This window comes from Tiliqua scincoides, chromosome 1, assembly GCF_035046505.1.
Source record: "Tiliqua scincoides isolate rTilSci1 chromosome 1, rTilSci1.hap2, whole genome shotgun sequence".
NCBI lineage: Eukaryota > Metazoa > Chordata > Lepidosauria > Squamata > Scincidae > Tiliqua > Tiliqua scincoides.
The window spans coordinates 312237455-312254043 of record NC_089821.1 but is presented as its reverse complement, the minus strand read 5'-3'; the positions used below and the strand labels follow the sequence as shown (position 1 = coordinate 312254043).

The 16589-nt window shown below is 47.3% G+C and overlaps 1 protein-coding gene across 1 annotated transcript in view; it reads left to right on the top strand.

Moving 5' to 3' along the window:
* MDGA2 (MAM domain containing glycosylphosphatidylinositol anchor 2) overlaps positions 1 to 16589 on the top strand; it is a 385901-nt gene that overhangs the window by 177470 nt on the left and 191842 nt on the right. Inside the window, 1 exon segment of the mRNA XM_066630339.1 lies at positions 11444 to 11640. Coding sequence (XP_066486436.1) covers positions 11444 to 11640 — 197 coding nt within the window.

Below are 16589 nucleotides of genomic sequence, written 5' to 3'. Positions count from 1 at the left end.
ACAAAGAGATGATTCACAGTCACAGCCCGTTCCTGAATGCAAAATCTTTGGGGGGGAGGGCAGGAATGATAACAAGCCCAGGGGGTAGGAAGGGCAATATGTAGGTGAATATTTCTAGAATCTGGCCAGAAGCAAAACAAGCCCAAATACCGCTGTGCATGTTAATCCTTCCGCGGAGAATGCTGGCTGGCCGCAAATGGAGTTCTCTGCTGCTATGGTTGCATGGAGGCACCTGCAAACCCCAAGAAAGGGCAGCTGAAATGCCTCCAGCTTTCATTTGTCTGGGTGTTGAGTTTGGTACCTTGCTTCAGTTCCACTCTTTAGGGCAGACAACTCCAAAAGCTTTGTTTTAGCCACTCACTCACTCACTCACTACCCCATCCTATCCCTGTCCCCACCACCAACATACTAGCACCTGTAGAGCCTCCCAGAACCATGGCTATGTGTGCCAACTTCTCACCACTTCTCGCCAACTGTAGCAGCAGCCCATAAGCTTTATGAGCTGCCATAAAGTGCTAGCTAGGCCTCAGTAGGATTGGGGCCTTGAGATTATTGAGGTAGCAATAGAGGAGCTGGATGGCATCCAATACACTGCTTCTGGATGGCCCCCACATTGTTCAGTGGATTGGGCACTCCTGCCCCAGATTGCTCACCAAGGGAGAGGAGATCCACACACACCATCTTCTTGCAGAAGCTTCAAGGCAGCTAGCAAGGAAAAAAGTGGGGGTTAGATAATTCTCCCCCCACAAAACAGGGGAAAACACACACACACTAGTGGGAAGGCTCTGGCCATCCTGGCAGCACATCTGGGCCTTGTGCTGTCACAGAGTGCTTTATGGCACTTTTGTGACACAGTGCATCAGCACAGGCCCTTGTTAGATTGGGCTGTAAGACTGGTCTCTCCAACACCTAGAGGGAGATGGAAGTCAGGCCAAGAAGGAATGGCCGCTGACAGAGGTCTTAGTTGATGGCAGAAGGAAAAGGGGGAGAAGATGCTCTTTCAGAATACCCACCCCATTTGGGTTTTGGGGCTAGTCAGTGGGCTCAGAAGCAAACTGGCAGTCACTACAGCAAGACCGACACCTGCACATCCTCAGTGCAGCCATCTGGCTCCCATGGAATGAAGGGGGAATCACAAGGTCCTCATCTTGTTTGTGAGCAGCCTCAGAATGTCACAGCAATCAGAATCCGTCTTCCAGTGTTTTCTTTATCAGAGGCTCTTGCAAGATGTGGTTGGAAAAAGGACTGTTGACTGGCACCCCCCCACCGCCACCATTGCCGCCACCATCTCATTAATGCAAATGATTCAAGTTCTTTTGCAAAGTCCCCACACACCGCGGTGCAAATGTGCCCCTGATTTTCCACCCACTGCACAAATCAGGATGGGGAAATGTGGAATCATATCTGATGTCATTAGTGAATTAAATCCCAGAAATCTGTTCTCAGGCATGCAGCAGGATTTGGTCTCTTCCTTGGAGACTCCACACACACTGCATTGGAAAAGAGGCTGGTTGTGCTGCTGCTACCCCCATTCCCCTTTTCGCATGAGGCCTCTGACCGTGTGGTTCTGCCATTGATGATGTTTGCATTTGACACTGCCGTGCTGGTACAGTCACACCCCTCTGGCCCAAGGAGTTTGCAGTCCAAATGCCAACAGAGTGGGAAATATTTTTGTTGGCAACCTTCAGTCTCGAAAGACTCTGGTATCGCGCTCTGAAAGGTGGTTCTGGAACAGTGTCTAGTGTGGCTGAAAAGGCCGATTCGGGAGTGACAATCCCTTCCACACTGGGAGCAAGTGCAGTCTGTCCCTGGTCTGTCTCCCTGGCTATGGGCCTTCCTTATTTGCCTCTTTGCCTCAGACTGTTGGCCAAGTGTCTCTTCAAACTGGGAAAGGCCATGCTGCACAGCCTGCCTCCAAGTGGGCCGCTCAGAGGCCAGGTTTTCCCACCTGTTGAGGTCCACTCCTAAGGCCTTCAGATCCCTCTTGCAGATGTCCTTGTATCGCAGCTGTGGTCTACCTGTAGGGCGCTTTCCTTGCACGAGTTCTCCATAGAGGAGATCCTTTGGGATCCGGCCATCATCCATTCTCACGACATGACCAAGCCAACGCAGGCGTCTCTGTTTCAGCAGTGCTTACATGCTAGGGATTCCAGCACGTTCCAGGACTGTGTTGTTTGGAACTTTTGGGGCTTGTTGTTGTTGGTTTGGGGCTTGTTGGTCAGGTTGTAGCTGGGAATTCCTGCCTAGCAACAGTGACCGTAACAACTTAGGGCGCAATCCAGCCCTTGACTTGGGCTGGCGCAAGTCCCTTGCGCTGGCTGAGGAGGGAGGCGTTCCTGGGCAGGAAGAGGGCGGGTGGTGGGCGGCCCGGGGGTGGGTGGGCAGGGAGCGGGAGGCAGGGCTGGGATCCAGCAGTTATGCCAGATCCCAACCCCCGTTCCCGGGAAGAATGGAGTGCTTTCAAGCTGCTTCGCTCTCCTCAAACTTGTGCCACCTCAAGATGTGGCCCTAGTCTAAGGAGCCCCATAGAGGAAAGGTCGCCTTTCCCAGGGGTAAGGGGAAAAGTTTTCCCTTGCCCCTGGCTGAGCCGCTTTTGGCCCATATCCTGTGCTGGGTACAGCCCAAGCCTCCTGGCTTGCCTGTTCCAGCTCAGGGTAGGATTGTGCCCTTAATTCAATAGGTACCATTGTTGGGATCACCAAGCTTCCCCCACCCCAACCCCAAGGAGTACTGACCACTACAGTTCAGAAAGCCAACTCAGAATTTCCCGTTCAGGACTTCCCACACCACTCGCAGAACGTCGGTTCCTAAAGGAGAGAAAGCGACTGCTGCATCAGGGGACTGCAATCTCACCCCCACTTGCTAGGAAGCAGGTTCCATGCAACTCAGGGAACCTTACTTCAGAGTAAATCTGTTGTGTGTCTTTAATGCAACTGTGGCTAGAGAGATGGACTTAATTCCCTTCCTGTGCCTCACAAGGCAGCAGCATCACCGTCAGCAGCCTTCCAGCAAATTTCCCTGCAGAGGATTATAACTTTCTCCTGGCTGATGCAATTAAGATCCAATTCAGGGGCTGGAAATGTAGTTCAGCTGCCTCATTAATTTCCATGCTACCTTTCTGAGCGGAGCTTCCCTGGGTCCCTCTGAAGGCAGCCAGGCATTCTTCTGGCACTGTGCTTTGGAATTCCCCAGGCCGTATTGGTGCTGGACTTTCCTTGACTCCATCTAGGGCAGGCAGAGGAGGAGACCTGAACAAGTTTTGGGAGCAGCAAATCACAGGAAAAGAGGAGCTTCTTCCATCTGCTCTACACCCTGATACACTGGAGAACTGCTGCCAGGCCAAGGAGACAATACTGGGCCAAGTGGATCTCTGGTCTTGTATCTGGTACAAGATGCTGATACTGCTCTGGTATCACCAACAGGGCACGTAGGCTAATTTTGCAATTTATGAAGCAGCCCATGGGGGAAGAAGAGGCCTGCAATCTAACTTTTTCCCCCATGACTTCGAAAGGAGGACCTTTAAAATTAACATACAAAATGGATACTGTGAAGAGCCAGTGTAGCAACACCGTTCCCTCTCTGGACGTACTTCCATGGGGGTAGGGGATGCTCGTGCATGTGCTGAACAGAAGCTCCTGGCTCTCACTCCAGCGCATAGCCTCCTGCACCGCCATTGCTCTGTTTCCCTGTACTTCTAGCAGGCTGGAAGTACAGCTTCTCTGAGCTTCGAGGATGCCATCTGGGCTCTAGTGTGCTTTCAGCGGATCTCAAGTGCCAATCCATGTCCCCCAGGCCTGTAAAGCCCCAGACCCCCCATTTGCTCTGCACTCCAAACAACTAGTCTCTTCTGTGGGGAAGCGGTTCAAGTTCCTGGATTGCTTCTCTGCAGCTTGGTCCTACAAGTGTGGAACTCCCAACGGTCAGACTGCAGCAACTGCTTCTGAACCTCTTGGCCTGGCAGCTGGCTCTCCTAGGCCCCGGGGGGGGGGGTTCAGCCACCTGGAACCCACAATCCCAGGCTACAGCAAGCTGGTTTGTCAGCAGAATAGTCCAAAGCCTGGACCTGTAGATCAAGGCCTGTCAGACTGAGCCAGGTTCTTCAGCACCCTGGACAGAGCACCAGACAAAGACCAGCTTCAGATGGCAGCAGGACTTTCCAGTCTGCAAACACACACAGGGAGAAACTCTCCTTCTGCATCATGTTTGCTGCTGCAGGCAAACATTGGACATGGGGCTCCAGTGCTCCTGTTAGCATGGGAGCGTGCTTCAGGGCACATGTCTGTGGGCTGTGTACTTGCACACAGAGTCCATCCGCTCATGACAAGTAAAGAAGGTCACGGTCTCTGCTGAGTTCTTTCTGAGGAATGCAGAGAGTTGATGGGAAGGTTCCCTGGCCTAGAGCTTGGTGCTCTGTCTCCATGATAGTGGATGCTCCTGTGTTGATGAGGGGGCTTAGTGGAGCTTGAGGCCAGAGGGGTGAGAATGCAAACCCCTGATGGGATCTGGCTTGAGAGGTGCATTCTATGGGGTCCTCATTCAAGGGTCTTGGTCTCCAGGGGCTTCTGGCAGGCTGCAACTAAAAGTTGGGACTGGGGTCCAGCATCACCACAGCTGACACCAGCTCCCCCCTAAGAAAGCCGGCCATTCTACTGCTCGTCAAGGTCAGAGCCATGACACTGCACACTGATCACTGCAGAGGATGGAAGAACAATGGATGTGTGCATATCACAGCACATAGCAAACAGCAATCTGGACTCGGAAATATTCATGAAATATGAAATGCCTGCATTGGTATCATTGCAGTGCTCATTTAATTAAAGTGCTGTTAATTTTTAACAGAGCTACATCCACTATTAGTCATGCATGTTAGCAGTGAGATTTTTTTCCCTTTCTGGGTGTGTGTTCCTGAGCACTTTTTTTATTTCAAAGGCTGGTGGCACAGCAATTAGCTCAATAAAACATATTAATTAGTTCCTTTCCAAATGGAGACAAAATGCAAATGAGCTCTCCAGCCCATTAATTTATATCTTTTTTATCTCTGCGGTTTGCCATCATGAACAAGCCAGTGCAGTCCACTGTTAAGAGTTCCAGCTAAGTTTCCATCTTTGCTTAGATACGAACTCTGTGTCAGTTTGGGCAGTTTATTATCTTGAAACATCAATTCCCGAACTCTGAACGTGGAGTAACTGTCATGTGCTTAGGATGCTGACATGTCCCTTGTTTGTGCTCTAGGACACATGTACGAACATGTTCGTGCTTCCTCCAACCCATGTGTAAGGGAACTTTGACTTTTGGCTCAAGGTCCACTCACAGGGTATATTGGTGCATAAAGAATTAAAAGAAGAGGCAGAAGTAGACAGTAACCGAAATGGGCTTTACTGGGGAATTAATTACATTAGAAGAGGTATGGGGGAAAGCCATAACACCGGCACATATTCAATTGAAGAGGCCGAAACTCTATAGAAGTCTCCATATTTGCAATTGCCTGAAAGAGAAGATGAGGGGGGCGAGCAAGCAGCTAGGAGGGAGCAAGAGTGAGAGCATTGATGGGAAGGGGAGGTAGTACTGGGTGAGCGCAATGGCTGGAGCAAGAAGAGACACTGGGATTTAGATCGGGGAGCCGACAGATGTCCAGAGCCGAACAAAGAGGGTTAATGCTGCAACTACCTGAATTAAGGTGATGGGGCAAGATTGAGTCTCACAATGGCAGGAGCACCTGGGTGTCAGGATTCTTTGCTTTATCTGTCCATCAGTTTTGCCTGTCCAAATAGATGTACTTTTTTCACTTTGAAGTCACAGTGTTTGCGTTGTGTCTTGTGGGTCCAGGTAAGGGTTTCGCACAAGCTGGAGTCGGCTTTGCAACATTCCTTCCTCCATGTGGCAATAAACCTCTGAATGCCATATACTGGAGGAGGCCTTCATGCTCTGCCAGTGGCCTTCCTGGATGCATTTGGTGGGCCCATGTAGGAAACATTGGACAAGAGAAACCGTGATCTAATGCAGCAAGTCAGTGAAGTGGAGCTGGTTCTTGCATTCCCTCCTTACTCATGCACTCAGGGTGAACCTAAATAGAATGAAGGGGCAACCTCTTTAAATAACTTATGGATGCCTTCAGACCATTGCCCCATCTAGTCCCTGTTGTCTGTCAGCCCTTGTGCAGTGAGAGGGAGAGGGGGCTGCCCCAGCGCTTCTGTAGTGACGGGAGATGCCCGAGAGTGCTCTGGGGAGCTTCTGCAGTCAAAGCAGGTGCTCTGAGCAATGGCCCTGTGCTTCATTTGGAAGCAAAAACCTTGACTTCAAGGATGACATGCTTTATTGTTAAAAAAATATCTGATTGCCTAATTATCCATGTGTTGCACCCTTCATCGAGTGCATAGATAGAGGTTTTGGTTTGTGGAGGAGGGCAGATTGGACCCAAGCAGTAAAAGCAAAGTGCAAGTGTATTTTGTGTCCCTGTGTGGATGCCCAGTCACCAAAAGTAAAAAGAAGCAGAGGCAGAAGTAAGGATGCTGCCCTTAGCGGTGAGGAAGGTGAACTTCAGCCCCCTGGGCAGCTCGTTGTCAGCTTGTTGAAAGGCACCTGCTGGAGATGCTCCTGGAGGCTTTCCTGCTACAAGGCATGAGGTTAAACTAGATGACCTTGTTGGTCCCTTCCAACTCTATGGGTCTATGACTCTATTTTCCCCCTTGCATCTTCTCTTCAGACTTTACTCTCACCAGAAAATCCCGCCACATTTCCCACACCCTTTCTTCCTTCCATCCTTGGACACGGTCAAAGAAAGTCGTGGCCAATTAACCCATCTAGACCCTCAGAAGAAATGGTGAGTCTTCCACGAGAGGAGAAAAAATCTCAGCAACATATATTTGGGTGGACATGAATCCGGTGACCTGCATGGAGTGCCGTCCAGAGCAGTCACCTATTCCCTTTGCTCCAGCATCATTAATCTGGGTCCAGTATAAACTTGTAGCGTGAACCCTCTTCTGCCTCTTTCTCCCAACCGTGAGTTTTTCTATTGTCGATTTAATTTAGAGATTTGTGTCATTTGTTAACCCCTGCTAACTGGGCAAGAGGCACTTTTTCAAGTGGGTGCTCCTTTTTTTAGCATGGGGAGAGTAACTGGCCCACCTCACCCCAGCAGTGTCTTTGCTAGTGGCTGTCTGCTGGTGTTGCATCTTTTTAGATTGTGAGCCCTTTTGTGAACTTTTAGTTGAAAAACGGTATATAAATACTGTTGTTGTTGTTGTTGTTGTTGTTGTTGTTGTTGTTGTTGTTGTTGTTGTTGTTATAATAATAATAATAATAATAATAATAATAATAATAATAATAATAATAATAATAATAATAATAATAATAATAATAATAATAATTTAGCTACTTTGGTGTTTTTCCTGAAGTTTTACTCCATACATTCAGACTCGGTGCCCATTTTTTTTTAATGTATAGCCAGAAATAGCAACATGACATGATATAAATGTCCCTTTGATCCTTGACCTTGGGCAGGTCCTCAGTGTATAGAGTTTTACTTCTTCTGTTCTAACATTACTTCTGATGGGTTCTAGAAAAAAAAAAAGCAAGATCTGGACTCTGTATAGATACAGAGAAACAAGTTTGGCAACGATGACAATGATGATGATGATGATGATGATGATGCAATCATGCTTTCCTCTCGCTGCCTAAGGGCATTTTTGGGACATTTTAAAAAAATTACTAGACCCACATCACTTTGGGAAGTGAGAACTAGAAACCTCAAGACAGAGAATGTTGCATTTTTAACACCAGTGAGTTACATAAAGGCCCACTCTGAGTTCTTGAGACAAACTCTCAGTGTATGATCATTTGCCAAGATCCCTCCTCCCAGCATGCCCACAAATCATCCCAAGAGGGAAGACGGCTTGATAAGGTGAATCCAAATATATCTTGGCAAAGACTGTGCTTAATATGCAATGAATGGCCCAATCCTATCCTCCACAGTGGTGTGGCAGCCACAGTGTCCTGTGTGCCAACAGGAGACCAAGCTAGGTAGGAGAGGGAAGTAAAGGAAAGTTGCCTGGTCTTTTATGGGCCTGCTCTGATCTTCACCAGCTGTTTTGCTTGCATAGATCTGTTATGTGGAAGGGGGCATGCTAGGCCTGGTATAGGGATATAGGGGTGTAGAATGTTTAATTGCTATTTTTGTAATTTTAATTGTTGTAAGCCGCCTTGTGTGCCCATGGGGCATAAAGGCGGGATATAAATTAATAAAATAATAATAGTAGAATGTGGTGGCCACCAATGCAGCTGTGATATGCCCCATCCTGCTGTGCCCTGGCCCAATCCTCACTAGCGGGTCTTGCATATGTGACAGTAGTCCACTGACTGCTGGGGAGGCTGCCACCACAGCATACCTCATGGACAGGATTGGGCCAAAAGATTTACTGCCTCCTCCCTCTGCAACACAGCACAAATCTCAACCACTGTTACCAACCAAGAGTGGGGAACATGTAATAATATTGGCATTTTGTGAAAATGTCTCTCTGTGCTTGAAGGGGCAAACAAGGAAAAAAACAGAGCCTCATTTTAATCTCCAAGTCTTCAAACGGAGTCTTATTTGTTACAGTGGCAATTGATTCCCTGAGGAGTAAGAGGCTGGAGCCAAAGTTTTTCAAAAAATATGTGAGAGTTTGAACTCCCCCTCCTTCCTTCCCCACTTTGTTCCTGTTGCCATCAGCTTTGGGGGTGACCGGAAGACTTTGATTGGGGAGCTTGAAATGTGAAACCCCCCCATTACCCATTCTTGAAAAGCTTTGCCCCACACTGAATTGGGCCCATCTTCCTTGAAGAGAAGGTATTAACACCTTCAAAGCAAGATCTGCGTTCTCACAAACTGTAGGTCATGGGTGGGCATTTGTCTCGATGGGCAAATCAACAGCAGTTTTGCATTGCATCTGATCTCAGCTAAAATGCCTTCAGAGCAAAGTGAAGGCAACTTGCAGGCTTCCTTAAGCATTCTGTTCATGCCTTGCTTGCAGATATATTTTTAGAACAGTGGTTCCCAAACATTTTAGCATGGCACACCACCTCGTCCTTTGTGGTGGGTCACAATGAGATGCTCCCTGAAGCATTACAATGCCTTATTGGAGCCCCCAGAAGCTGCTTTCAGGTCACATTGGGCCTGTGACCCACTTCATTGGCTTCTGTGGACCCCAGAATGCCCTGCAGAAGCAACATCCGCTTTGCAAAGGCACATCACATCCCAGCACACCATTCGGGAAATGCAATTTTAGAAGACTTTGGACACAATCCTAACCCCTTATGTCAGTGCTTTCCAGCACTGACATCAGGGCAATGCAGCTCTGAGGTAAGGGAACAAACATTCCCTTAGTTTAGGAGGGCTCCGTGAGTGACACCCAACTGCAGGATGCAGCACACGTCCCATTGGCACCACTATGTCTGTGCTTTAAAGCACTGACATAAGGGGTTGGGATTGGGCCCTTTGATCACATTTTTAATTTGAAATTTCAAGTGTTCAAAGCAGTCAACTGAGAAGAGAAAAGTTGGCTGCTTGTGCAAAGTGTTTGAACGCTTGAAATTTCAAATTAAGAATGTGAACAAAGTCTTCTAAAACAGTGTTTTTATGAGTGAATAAACTATGGATTGCCCCTTATGAATATACAACCCAGAAAAGGAATTGAAGGCTTGCAGAGTAGCTGCTGAGGAAGACAAAAATTGAAATACACGACCCGGGAGTTTCATTGCATTAAGTAGACCAGCCACAAGTAGCCTTGGGAGTGTCCATCTTGCAGAATCTGTCTTCAGTCGTCTCCATTGATTATTGTAAAACTGCACTTGAGACTCACATTTGCAAATATTACTATAGTAGCTGTTCTTTTTCTTCTCTCTTTTAAAGAAATGTTTTACTCACTTGATTGGCTTTATCTTTTATTGGATGTTTCTATAAAATTGTATAAAACTTATTGGATTTGCTTGTATCTGTGTGTATCATCATTTTGTGAACAAATGTTGGCAACTTTTGTCTTGCATTAGCAAAATGCCTGCTTACATAATGATCCAATGGGACAGCTTGTCCAGCAAGCACAATAAGAGAAAATGAAGCCAACTGCTCTCGGGAGATTTCAGAATTACTCGATTTCCTGTCTTTTATTGCTCTCTCTTCCTCCTTGTGCTTTGACAAAAGCCTCTGTCAGCAGCCACTGGCTCTTGTAAATTGCGCTCCACTGTGTGAACTTCTCAACAATTCATTGCAAAAGAGAACCCTCCTATCACTTGTGAATCTCACTATAAATAGCTTCTGCAACCATTAATAGAAACAATACTTGATGGTGTTGTCTTTGAAATTCCAGTCATATATTCGGGAGAGCCCTTTCATGAGATTGCAGTGATTAGAATGCATGTTTTGAAGACTCTGGCTTGCATCTATCAACCCCAAAGTCTCCCTAGACTGGCAGTCTCCCCCCAGCATTGGCCAACCAAATGCTCCCATGGGAATCAGCACCGGGTAATAAAAGTGACATGGTGTTGCATAATGTGAGGCAGGCATGAATATCAGGAGACAGGGACTTCCAGGTGCATTTGATGTGGCCGGTGTTGAAAGTTTGGATTAGAGCCATGAGGGTTGGCTCATGTTGCCTTGCACAAGCTCTCTTTTTTAAAAAAAGTTCTTTTTTTAAAGTGATTAAAGAGTCTCTTGTAAAAGGTGCTACCACTGGCTGGCTGGCTGGCTGAGTACTTGTGTTTGAAACATCATGTCCAGCTGCCTAGATCTGCCATCACAAGAAGTAGTAGAAACACAGAAGAAAAGCATGTGTGGGGTAAAAAGTGGGTGGGACTGGGAGTCAGCACTGGGACTGGGACTGGTGGGACTGGGAGTCAGCACAGAGGTGTAACCCTCCCACATCTCACGCACACTTTACTTGTGCACATTCAAGCAGAAGTGCAACAACAGAGCAAGTGGACCTGCCCCTTTCTCCCTGTTACCGATTGCTGCTAGTTTATGATTTTTGTTGTTTGGTCTTTTAATGTGATATATTTAATGCTGCCTTGTTCTGAGTAGATTTTTAAGGTGTATGGTTATTTTTTAAATTTTATTTTATGTTGGAAGCCACTTTGAATGCCCTTTGGGGAGATAAAAGCTTTGGGGAAATAAATAAATCCACTGACCATTCCACTTGCTACATGCGCCAGAGTGAGACTGAATGGGAGAATGAAGCTGCCGTCCCCCATCTTCTCAGCTCCTCTCTGTCTCTTGTAGTGTGATTTTAGTTATTAAAGAGACAGTACGTGTTTCTCTGATTTTTCTGATTTAACATAGTTTTAGCTACATGCTCTGTTCCCCTAACATGCTGACTTCAGAACCTAAGCCTCGCGTGAGATGCGGGCGAACTGTATTGCGTACCAGCTTCTGTTGCTTGAGGATGGACATCTCCTTCTTTCCTTGCCTTTTCAGATCTGGATGATCCCATTGTGACCGTCCACCAGAGCATAGGGGAAGCAAAGGAACAGTTTTACTACGAAAGGACTGTGTTTCTCAGGTGTGTGGCCAATTCCAACCCACCGGTGCGGTATAGCTGGCGACGAGGGCAGGAGGTGCTGCTGCAAGGATCCGACAAAGGGGTTGAGATTTATGAGCCCTTCTTTACCCAGGTAGGAATCAAGGTACAGTCATCTCCTTTATTTATTCCTCCCCAGTATAATTTCCACTTCTGCTTCAATATTGTGCTGCTCGCAGGGGTGGCCAATAACTCGTTGCATGCATTCTGATGATTTTCTCCTTTGTGCAATGCTCAGGCCTAGATCTCCCTCCCCAAGCTTTATCATCCACCAGTGAGATTCTGCTGTCACAGTCTGTGCTCCCCCCGACAAGATATTCATACCCCTGGAATTTAGATCAGCCATGATCTACTCAGGTCACCAAAAGTGATGAAGCTTACTATGAGGGAGACACGCTCCTCACTGCTGCCTTGGGTTCAGGCTTGAGCAACACCATGTCAATGAATTTATGCCATGAAGTAGGAGACCAAGGGTCTGCTGAACAACCAGCATCTCTTTTTCTAGCTCTAGAGCAGGGGTCTCCAGACCCCGGCCTGGGGGCCAGATGCGGCCCGCAGCAAGCCTCTTTCCGGCCCATGGCCAACCTCTTGTCCCCTGAAAGCCTCTGACCCACTCAACTGAACAAGACCAGAACTGTGCTCTGATTTTGTCTGGAGGGTATGCTGAGGGCCAGAAAGGTTGAATGAATAATAATACAATAATAATAATACAGGTATTTATATACCGCCTTTCTTGGTCTTTATTCAAGGCATTTTACATAGGCAGGCTATTTAAATCCCCGTAGGGATTTTTACAATTGAATGAAGGTTCTATCTTCCAAGAACCACAACATTCAGATGTTTCTTTCTGATCTGGTTTCACATTCTGGCCTCCATCCTCCCACGCTCAGAGCAGATGGAATAACTTGGCTCAGCTTGTCAGCTGCTTCAAGGTCGCACGGTGCCAGTGGCCTCAAACTGGCGACCTTGTGGATGTTATCTTCAGGCAAACGGAGGCTCTACCCTCTAGACCAGACCTCCTGCCCATTCATGAATGAGCCCAGAATGAGCCCATTCATTCATTTATTCACTCATCCAAGTTCCATCTCTAATTTATTTATTTAAATTTTATATTTAAATTTCTTTTCCAGCCCTCCACACCATGCCAGATATTTGATGCGGCCCTCTGGCCAAAAAGTCTGGAGACCCCTGCTCTAGAGGATAGCAGACATGTTCTCCCTCTGGCTGCTCCTCCACTGTTCAGGAGACCTAAATCTCGATTGTTTATCAGTGAAGTTGGTGTAGGGGAAGCAAGGCCAGAGGTTTGTTCTTTTGGGGCAATGTTTGCCTCAGAGCCAGGAAGCTCCCAGGATGTGGCCTTGTTTGCAGATCTGAATAGGGGGGCTGAGCAATGCTTCAGAGAGTGCATTTAAACACATGCAACATGCGCACATGGGGGAAACTCATTTATGCATGGGAATCCTGAGGAGAGGTCAGTGGAGCAGCTCAATGGTTTGGCAGGGAATGATGACGGAGGCAAAGTTGAAAGGAAGTGGCATAGCTAGAGAGGGTACAAGTACTAAGTTTTTCAGAGCCTCCCCATGGCATGCAAGGAGTCCCTCCCCATCCCCTTTAGAGCCATTCCCAGCAGGGGGAGCAAAATCGAGGGACCACTTGCATGCTGTGGTGAGGCTCCCTGCAAAACTTCGTGGTCTTCCCCCCCTGTAGCTTTTGCCATTGGTGAAAAGTGTAACACAGCAAACTTCATTGCAGGGACAATTAACTATAATAGGGAGAGGACATCAAAATATGTCCCCTCAATCCTATATGTCCAAATACTCTCACAGCCCCATCTTATCTACCCCCCTCCCCCATCAATGCAGCTGTGCCACCAAACCGTGTGTTGAGTCCTGCGGGAGAGGCGGACACGGAAGTCTCCTCTGGGTAAGTGAATATGTGTTCCCTTGCCCAAGGGAGTGCACAAGCTGGAATGGCTATTAGGGGAGCTTGGGGAGCTTGAGGCAGATCTGGGATCTCTACATTTTCAAAAATATAATACTCATCCACATATAGCAGGCACACAGAAAGGAGGAAAACCACAAGCAGGGGTATATCATCAATTTTACTGTACGTGAGAACAGACAATATAGTGGTGAGTTTGTGGGTCAGAGGCAAAGCTGCACCAATGATCAGAATTACCAGTCTGTATCTACTGGATTGAGTGGGATGCATTGCTGGAGCTGTGGAGCAAGCATGCCAGGCAGGACACATTGTGAAGTCCACCTGAACTCTTCAAAGTTCCAATATGCCAACCTCAACGTTGGCATTGGCCCAAACAAAACCAGTACATTACTGACTTCTAGCTCACCATGGAGCGAGCCACATTGATCTGCTTTCTGCTTGCTAAAGAACGGTCCATAGATTTGGCTTTTGGGGAATACCTTCTGAAGTATTTTCAGCAACAGTTTCAGCATCCGCCGTTCTTCAAGGAGTCCTTGTCCCTCTCCAGACCCACTAGAACAGGGGTGGGCAAACACCTTGGCAGGAGGGCCACATCATCTTTCTGACACTGTGTTGGGGGCCAGGAAAAATAATTAATTTACATTTCAAATTTGAATAAATTTACATAAATAAATACATTAGAGACAGAAGTTATACAGATGAATGAAATTTACTGAGCTTATTTATAATATACATGAGAAGTCTAATGCATGCATGTAGAACCACATGAGAACTACGAACTGTTTGCCACACACCTCTTGCACAGTGAAAATATAGAGACCAAACCAGAAAAATACAGAGGCATAAGTTGTTCAGAGGCTGTTGGGGAGGGAGGGTTAAAATAATGCCTGGGAAAAAGCAGAAAATACAGGAGACTATAAAAGACCTTGCTCTAACTTGGCCTGCAGCTCACGCCTGGAGGTTATGACCAGCAGTCATGGGCCAGCGTGGGCTCCAATTGTCTCCAACAGGCCAGAGGCTCATTGGAGACTGGGACTCACTGCAGGCTGAAATGGGGGCCCCTGAGGGCCACAAATGGCCCATGGGCCGGGCTTTGCCCACCGCTTCACTAGAAAATAAATCCCAGAGTGGTAAGTAGACAGGCCTGGAAATGTCACTGGGAACACAATGGGGCGAAGCCCCTACCGACTGGCAGCCTCCAAATTCTTCCTTCCCATTCAATTATCTGGCTTGATGCATAAGCGGTGATGGTGGAATGGAAGAAGGGTGGGAGGCCTCCTCCCCACCTCCAGCGCTTGTCAGGTTGTTACAACTGCATGGCAGACACACAGTTTTTCCACACACAGCTGACAAACATTAAGGAGGAAAGATTTGACTTTTTTTTTGACTTTTGCTCTATTGAAATCTAAGCCAAAGGCAAACTTCCAGGGCTGTCTTTAAGGCAGGCAGGCAGGCAGGCAGGCAGCTAGAGGGGGTGCAAAGCACTAAGTTTTGCAAATGCCTGAACACATCGTGCAAGGGACCTCTCCCCCTCCCCTTCCCAGCGGCAAGAGCAAAGTGGAGGTGAATGCCTGGCTGCGAAGGGGAGGGGGAAGTGCCCTTTACATGGGCACATTCAGGAGCCTGCAAAACCTCATGGGTGAGGGCTTCGGCTGTGTTTCATGCTCTGTTGTTGGGCCTTTTACCATCCCGAGGAATTTTGACTTTATTCTGACTACTGTTTTTATGGCCTCTTTTAATGTGTTTTTAATATGTTTTTATCTGTGCTAAATCATGCTTTTTAAAATTGTTTTTACATGTTGTAAGCCGCCCTGGGTCCCTTTCAGGGAGAAGGGCGGGATACAAATAAAGTTTATTCCCCATGTTGTTGGCAACCTTCAATCTCGAAAGACTATGGTATCGCGCTCTGAAAGGTGGTTCTGGAACAGCGTCTAGTGTGGCTGAAAAGGCCGACTCGGGAGTGACAATCCCTTCCACACTGGGAGCAAGTGCAGTCTGTCCCTGGTCTGTCTCCCTGGCTATGGGCCTTCCTTCTTTGCCTCTTAGCCTCAGACTGTTGGCCAAGTGTCTCTTCAAACTGGGAAAGGCCATGCTGCACAGCCTGCCTCCAAGTGGGCTGCTCAGAGGCCAGAGTTTCCCACCTGTTGAGGTCCACTCCTAAGGCCTTCAGATCCCTCTTGCAGATGTCCTTGTATCGCAGCTGTGGTCTACCTGTAGGGCGCTTTCCTTGCACGAGTTCTCCATAGAGGAGATCCTTTGGGATCCGGCCATCATCCATTCTCACAACATGACTGAGCCAACGCAGGTGTCTCTGTTTCAGTAGTGCATACATGCTAGGGATTCCAGCATGTTCCAGGACTGTGTTGTTTGGAACTTTGTCCTGCCAGGTGATGCTGAGGATGTATCGGAGGCAGCGCATGTGGAAAGCATTCAGTTTCCTCTCCTGTTGTGAGCGAAGAGTCTATGACTCGCTGCAGTACAGTACTCAGGACGCAAGCTCTGTAGACCTGGATCTTGGTTTATTATTATTATTATTATTATTATTATTATTATTATTATTATTATTATTATTATTATTATTATCCAGCTCTGTAGACCTGGATGTAAAGTTTATTATTGTTATTATTATTATTATTATTATTATTATACTTCCCCAAACTGCAAGTCTCTGCCCTGGGGTTCTTACAAACTAGATTTCAACTGCGGGGATAGGGCCCAAGCCATTCTGTTGGCTGAAGAGAAGGAGGAGATGGTATCACCCACCCCACTTCTTCCAGTATAATATCAACACCGCAACATAGTAGGAAGCACGATTAGTTCATATGAAGAAACATCCACAATTCAAAATAGGATGATACTTTGGAATAAACCAAAAGCCTCAAGCAGCAAGCTACCAAATTCTTCATCAGGCAGACTGCAAGCAAAAAGATGGGGGAGAGTGAGTTGTAAGAGCCCCAAGAATCCGCATTGATAAAAGAAATAAGTCTTTTATCCTGTTCTAAAATACAGTGGCGTAGCTAGAGTGGGTGCAAAGCACTAAGTTTTGCAGGGAGCCTCACCGCTGTGTGCAACCAGCCCCTCTCCCTCCCCTTCGGAGCCATT